Genomic DNA, 7,612 nt, shown 5'->3' with positions numbered 1-7,612 from the left:
GGATGCACGATATATCGGCCACCATATCGGCATCGGCCGATAAATGTTCATTTTAATGTTATCGTTATTGAACCGATAACATTTTTTTACTGATATATTAAAGCCGATAAATAATGCATTATTTCCTGCAGAGACACTTCAGATGCGCACTGTTCGCCATGATGGTTTTTAATTGCTTGAAATACTATTGGAATCACTTTGAAAAGGAAAATACAGTGAAGTGCAACATGTGCAGGAAAAGTCTGTCATAATATAATAAGAACATTACTGTTAAATAATGGAATCTTTGTGTGCCCGTGTTTAAGCGCATTGTTACGGGAAGAGCGCATTCACAACGGAGCTGCACCTTCATGACAAGCGCAGTTATTTTCGCTTGTGCATTTGCAGCCTTTTGTGCAATTGTACGCTGTAATATTGTGTTTATTTTATGCATATAGGTCTGATTTATCACATATAGAACGCGTTTGGCTAATAGAGCGCTTCAGTTTACCGGTGATCATCTTTAGCTCAGCGCACGCAGCTCAAACAGCAGTGCACAACATTAATAACTATGATAGCTATATTCTGGTTAGCACGTAATTTACTTCGAGTTCACTTGTGCATTTGCGTTTTTTTGTACATATACAAGTTGTAACATTATGTTTATATTGTATAAATATCGGATTAATCTCATATCTGATTAATCTAATATATTATGCATTTCCTTGAGTTAAATAAGCTGCCAGCAAAGCGCTTTAGTTTACCGGTGTTCATTCAGCTCTTCAGCTTCAGCGCACGCAGTGTGAACAGCAGTGCATAACATTAATAACTAGTATAACTGGGAATGTCATATGCGAAACATTATAAAGAGAACATTACCGTAATAAAAGTTGTGAATTCTTTGGGTTTATTTGCCGTGTTTCAGCTCGTTGTTATGGGAAGAACAGCACGTCAAGTTACACATCTGACTAGCGCGTAACTTAGTTCAAGATCACTTGTGCATTTGTGTCTTTTTGTGCATTTGTAAGTTATAATATTATGTTTATGTTGTATAAATATCTGATTCTCATAGCATAATTAACCCACTATCAAAGCGCTTCAGTTTACCGGTGTTCATTCAGCTCTTCAGCAACAGCGCACGCAGCTTAAACAGAAATGCTGCCATTTGAAACAATGGTATTAATTTAAGGTACTTCTTTTTCAAAATCATTGATATATTATTAATACTAACCAACCTAATTTTATCTTATTATTTTCATCAACAATATGGTTTAATTAAAATAATTTCATTATTGTCTGTGCGAAGTCTATTCCGTTTAATTTATCCGTGGCACATGATTTTTTTTATTTTTTTACACGCAAGTAATGTTGTCTAGATACTTGTTTGCATTATTTTATTTATTTGTAAGGCTGCTTTATGTTTGATTTACGTTGAAGTGTTTAATGGCTTTTAATGGTGAGGCTATTTTTGTAAGCAGGCTCTCAAAAATTATATTAAAATTTGGATTTAGATTTATCGGGCAACATATCGGTTTTCATATATAAAGAATTATCGGTATCGGCCAAAATTTTCATATCGGTGCATACCTAGTATTTGAAACATTTATTTCACGCTAGGTATACTACAAATACATTTACATATTTATGTACTTAATAAAAATACCCTGCAACTGTACTTTTGGTATATTAACCTGGTATACTTAAAGTCTGTTAAATTGGAACAACTCATTTTGTGTTTAATGCACTTTAATTGTGCAGAAGTAGTGCTGAAGTCCAACTAAAGATATACTAAGTATATTTGATCGTGCAAAAGTGGAACTATTGCAAGTACACTTCAGGTGCACTTGAAAAAATCTTGCATTTGAAGACCGATATTATTCAAAGATTATATAATCCTCATCAATAGTGACATTAAAACACATTTTAAGCTTAATATTAAGAAATGTGCATTGTGCACAAGTAGTGCTCGAAATAAAGTATAATTATAAGTCACGTTTTACAAGAAAAGATAATTGTCTGATTTGCTTACATACATCCACACACCTTTCACTTTTTAAGACTAAAACAAAAGATGGATTCATTGTTATTCTTAATTAAAAAGCACAACAACAATAAAACAGTAAGATACAATGACAAACTAGCTTACAAAACGTTTAAACGTATTAACAAAAACGAATAAGATGAGGCATAGCATACACCACATGCTGTATTATATACCGACTAATAAATTACAGAACGTTTAGCAAACACTGAGGAATCAAATCATTCCCCACATGAATACCAACATGTTCACCTTCTCTGGTTTAAGAAGCGGTCTTTTACTTTAGCTTGAAAACCATCCATCGTTTCCTCAATATTTGCATCATTTTTGCTGCGCGCAGCTTCGCGCTCGTGCTGACGCGGCGAGTATAAACCAGGCTCTACACTCGAAGCGCTGACCAGTTCAAATGAGTAGCGCGGTTTCGTTATGCTTTCAGTTTCGTTTGCCGTTTGATGTTTCTCATATGCAACAGAAATGGCAGCGCTTATGAGTTGAACAATGTGGTGGTCGCGCCAGTGCGACCGCTCACAAAGTTTAGTCGCACAGGCAGAAAAAATGGTCGCAGTCTGGAGCCCTGCATATGACCTGCAGTGTCTTGAGAATCCTTATATTATACATGGAGAATACACACCTCCTTAGGACCACGTTGTAGAATGGGATACACAGATCAGAGCTGGGCGGCAGAATCTTTGTCAACTGGATCTTGATGTCAATCTCTTGATTGTCAGTTTTTCTCTCAGCTTTAAGATGAACAACCTGTTACACAGAAAAGCCAAAGTAAGCTTGGGTAATTAGTAGGGATGTAATGGTTCGGTGCGTACCTTGGTTTTGATGTCACGTTTGGTGTAGGTACAGCGGGGGGAAAAACTAAACATAAAATTGCTTTTTTTTATTTTTTATTAAACTGTGGTTTACGGAACAAATTGCCCTTTCTTTAAAATAATTTAATTATAATTAATTTTCTTAGGGACAGAAATCTACCTCAGCTTATGCTCTAAACCAGTGGTTCTCAACTGGTTTGGCCTTGGGACCCACGTTTTATTGTTATATTATATTATATTTATTATATTATATTGTTATATATAAAATTTGTTAAAACAAAAACAAAGCATATTTATTTCACAAAAATTAAGACTGTTAAGAATATGACTAATACTGAATAAACAGCCTACAGTCGTGATCAGAATTATTGGCACCCCCCTATAGAAAATGAGTGTGGTGAACTGAAGAGGAGAAGCACCATCATGGAGCTGGGAATCTGAAGGGTCTGGAGAGATTCTGGATGAAGGAATGGTCTCTGATCTCTTGTCAGGTGTTCTCTAACCTCATCAGGCATTATAGGAGAAAACTCAGAGCTGTTATTATGCCAAATGGAGGTTTCAAAAAGCATTGAATAAAAGGGTGCCATTAATTGTGTCCAATGTGTATTAGAGAAAAACATTTGTCATAATGATATTTCCTCCCATTTTAAATTCTTATTCTCCAATGAAAGGTTAGATTTATGTGAATTTTTAAAAATAAAAGATCAAAATGATTAACAATGCAGATTAATTTTCACAGCCTTCTTTGATCATATTTACCAAGGGTGCCAACAATTCTGACCACGACTGTATAAGGTAAGGCTGTTAAATAGTCCCAAACTTGTTTTTGTTAATACAATTAAGTTGGGCCACCACAGTCATTTAAACATACAAAATGACACAAAGTGAAAACAACATGGCATTTTTGGGTTATGGAAACAACAGTTACCATGGTGAATATACACTAACATGAACTGTTAATGAAACGTGGAAACTGCTCCTGAATAGAATGAATATCATCATACCGTCATGCAAATCCTTCCCAGCTAACACACGCAGTACCTGTTATGTGATTTATCAGCAGGCTACTGTACTTTTATTTTACGTGTTGCATGCACGTAGTTTCTGCGCTTTAGTGAAGTGATATGCAGTGTGCCGCCGCATTTGCGCGTGCTATTGACGAGTGCGCGCTATAACATCTGGCAGGACAGAATAGTTCATTTTTCTGAGGTGAGAGACTTTTTTTTCATAAGTTACGAAAATAACGATAGACTAATGACATTAAGCCTGTCAACATCTCATCTAACTGCAGATACTGAATCGGGACAGCGCATTTTTCTCAGGCACACTTTACTTAAACTGTATCTGACAGAAGAGTCAACAGCTTTCATGCACATCTTTTAAAATAAAAGTCTCGCATCAGAAAAACATTTAGAATGCCGTTTTTTGTTGTTGATGTCGTTTCTTTGGCTGTACACTCCGCGACCCACCCAGAACGGTCTCTCGACCCCCACCAGTTGAGAAACACTGCTCTAAACTATAGGGAGCCCTTTTACAATTAAAAACAGAGCCCGAACTTAAATTCAATTACTATTTATTTTTAAATATAATAAATCAACACTCAATTAAAAAAAATATATATATGTAAATTGCACAATGCAGTTTTTAAATTAACTTCTAAATGATAAAAATTATATTTGTTGCTGAAATATATTCATTTACACAGTGGCTGTCATAACTTGTTTCATAACAGATTTATTTAAACATGCATTAAATAATTAAGACATCACTAACTGGTAAAATAAAATATAATGAGTATATAGTCTAATATTTCACGAAATGCTCTTCCCTAGACTTCATTTCTCTAGTGAACTAACGAGCTGTGGACACTGATGACTTGCCTGAGGTCAATGAAATGCTACGTGACATTTTGTTTACAAGCTGTTTTATTGACGTCTTTCCGTGGTTGATTGAGCGATCACGTGAGGCATGAGATGTTCATTTCTAGGGGTGCTCCACATGAATTGTCACTTGCACAATCAAGGCAGTGTCTTATCGTCACTAAAGTTTATTAAATGCATTTCTTTTTAATTCTTGCCAGTGTTTAACCAGTGTTCTCCCGGAGACCGTGCGCTCATGCACACTCGCAGCGCACACACATAACGCCAGGTTCACACATACTCCGTTTGCAGTGTGTATTTTTTTCCTTGCTCATGTTAACGGATTAAAGCGTTCACACTGCACACGGTTGTGGTCCAGGAGAGGAGCTGTGCTGTGACAGCGCATTTTTTGCGGTAAATATGAACATGGATTGACAGAAAATGTAGTAATAATACCAATAAAATGCATATATTAAATTAAAGTCTACTGTGTTTCACAGTAAACAGTCACAGGCTTTTTGGCTAGGTTTAAAGGAAAAGAGCACTTTCAGATAAACAAGGCAATAATAGATGGCACTCATGGAGGTAGGAAAACAAAGTTCTTTATGAACCGCATGATTGCTTGTAATAAAGATTTAAATGCTAAAGCAAAGTGCTGACTGTTTCTGTCAATGGTAAGTTTTAATTTAGAATGTTTGTGATAACGTAAGAAAAGTAGTTTAAATGTTTTGCCACTTGCTTGAGCAACTTAATATATAAATCTAGAAGTAAATGCAAAAGTAAAAAGCATTGAATGTGTTGCTTACATTTACTGAATTTAAACACGTCTATGAAAGATTGTATTACTATAAAAGAATCACAATGCTGAAAAAGCATTTTCAGTAATAATGTTCGGATTTGAAATCAAAATAATGGATAAATGTTGTGTTTGTGGTAAACAGCCACGGATCAGTAGCAGACTCTTGTGTAAAAGCATGCACAGTTTGTAATGCTTCTGCACCACACATGGACTGCATGCGCACTGCAAAAGGAGTATGTGTGAACCTGGCATACAGCTCACAAAATCAGGCTTGTGCTGTTTGTAAGCTATTGTGCAACAATTGCACGATTGTAAAAATTCGAATCGTTTCTGAAGACAGTCAGAACCTTCAGAGGTACATTCATAATTAATTTGTATAATTCTTTTAAAACCTCTCAGCTTTTCCGTCCTGTTTTCACTCAAAACGAAACTACTCTGCGTGCTGTACGCACGGGAGACTGTCAAAACGGTGCTTTATGCTGGACAGTATTTATTTATCGCGAGTTGTTCAAATCGTGGTAATCTAATACGGTTTTAATGATAATTAAAAGATGAAACGGTAATACTAACCATGGGGAATTTTATCATGATTTATCGTCAAACCGGTAATCGTTCCATCCCAAGCCCTGAATAAATGTCTAAAAATCCTGATTGGAGTATTACTATAAATAATTCTACATGATAAAAAGAAGGATCGGTATCGGTGATCGGATCGGCAGATACTGCTTTCTGGGATCGACAATCAGTGATCGCCCTCAAAAATCCTGATCGGAGCACCCCTATTTATTTCACATTAAACCTAGTAGAAAAGAGGAAGGGGTGATCGCGGTGCCGTTTGAACAGAGGCGTTTATACAGCGATCTGTCACGCCACAACAGAGAGCATCAAAACGGCATTTATTGTTTGAATTTCCTGAAAAAAGACTTTCAGTGAAGTTCCACTCATGCAGTGGTTAATACAATGCTGTATTTGTTCGCAGTACCGCAGGTACGAATATGTGAACCGGTACACCCCTAGTAATTACGTGCGTTTAAAGTGAAAAAACAAACAAACATCTAACATGCACACAAACCTCTTCAAGACGTTTTGGCAGATAGAGGATGGATCCGTCAAAAGCCACTACCTCCCCTGTAGTAGGCCGATGCTCCTTCATCATACCAAAGCGCATACCGAGAGACTCAACGTTCGGCCTGAAATTCAACAACTGCCATTAATCAGGTTTTCTCTAAAAAAGATGCAGCTAATCGTAATTATTCAATCAATACTGGTTACTACTGTATATAAGGCATGATCTACTTTAGTTTGACAGGCAGAGGCATGTTCCCATTAAAAAATGCATACGAAGGTGCACTAACACTAATTTGTCTTCATACTTTGCTGGCCATTATTGATCGTCTTGAACAATCAATATTAGGCAGCATTAGCACTGAACAATGCATGAGGTAATGTCTGAAGTTTATGTTTGTTTCCATTCTTCCATCTTCTCAACTCTCGCACTCTATATTATAATTCTATTTTATCTACTTGTTTTCTTTTTTATTTAAAAAACTCTAACACTTGCACTCTCTATTTCTATTCTAACTACTGGTTTTCTTTAAAAAGAAAAACAAAAAAGAGCCTAACACTTGCATTCTCTATTCTTTTGACTTGTTTAAAAAATGAACCTCTAACACTAGCGCTCCCTATTATTTTTTTAGTCTGCCTACTTGTTTTCTTTTTATTTGTTGTATAAAAAAACCTTGCTATGTGTACTGCATTAGGCTAACCGAGACAGCACTTACATAGTATTGCTCTTGTTGGTTTTGATGGCTTCTATTGCCCTCATTTGTAAGTAGCTTTGGATAAAAGCGTCTGCTAAATTACTAAATGTAAATGTTTTTAATGGGATAACTTATAAGTGCCCTACTGTAACTGTGATGTTAACTTGTTTAAAATAAACTAGCACAATAAAAACACATCTGGTCATACAGTATACAGTAAATTCAATACAGTAGCCACCAAAGACTTAAAAACTATATTTTTAACTATATTTGGCAAATGTGCCCAAATCCGATTTTTTTGCTCACACGTGACTCGGATCTGTTTTTGTCATGACAGTGTGAACAGCACAAAC

At 35.9% G+C, this 7,612-nt stretch overlaps 1 protein-coding gene across 1 annotated transcript in view; it reads right to left on the bottom strand.

Annotated features, from left to right (window-relative positions):
- The window catches only part of LOC107707823 (piwi-like protein 2), a 41,634-nt gene that overhangs the window by 25,456 nt on the left and 8,566 nt on the right, over positions 1-7,612 (bottom strand). Inside the window, exons 7-8 of the mRNA XM_016511915.1 lie at positions 6,572-6,689; positions 2,652-2,776 (exon numbers count right to left, since the gene is read on the bottom strand). Of these exons, the coding sequence (XP_016367401.1) occupies positions 2,652-2,776; positions 6,572-6,689 (243 nt within the window). The remainder of the gene's footprint in view (positions 1-2,651; positions 2,777-6,571; positions 6,690-7,612) is intronic.

This window comes from Sinocyclocheilus rhinocerous, unplaced genomic scaffold, assembly GCF_001515625.1.
Source record: "Sinocyclocheilus rhinocerous isolate Xijiao unplaced genomic scaffold, SAMN03320098_v1.1 scaffold1256, whole genome shotgun sequence".
In the NCBI taxonomy this organism is placed as follows: Eukaryota; Metazoa; Chordata; class Actinopteri; order Cypriniformes; family Cyprinidae; genus Sinocyclocheilus; species Sinocyclocheilus rhinocerous.
This window is presented reverse-complemented; position numbering and strand designations above follow the sequence as displayed.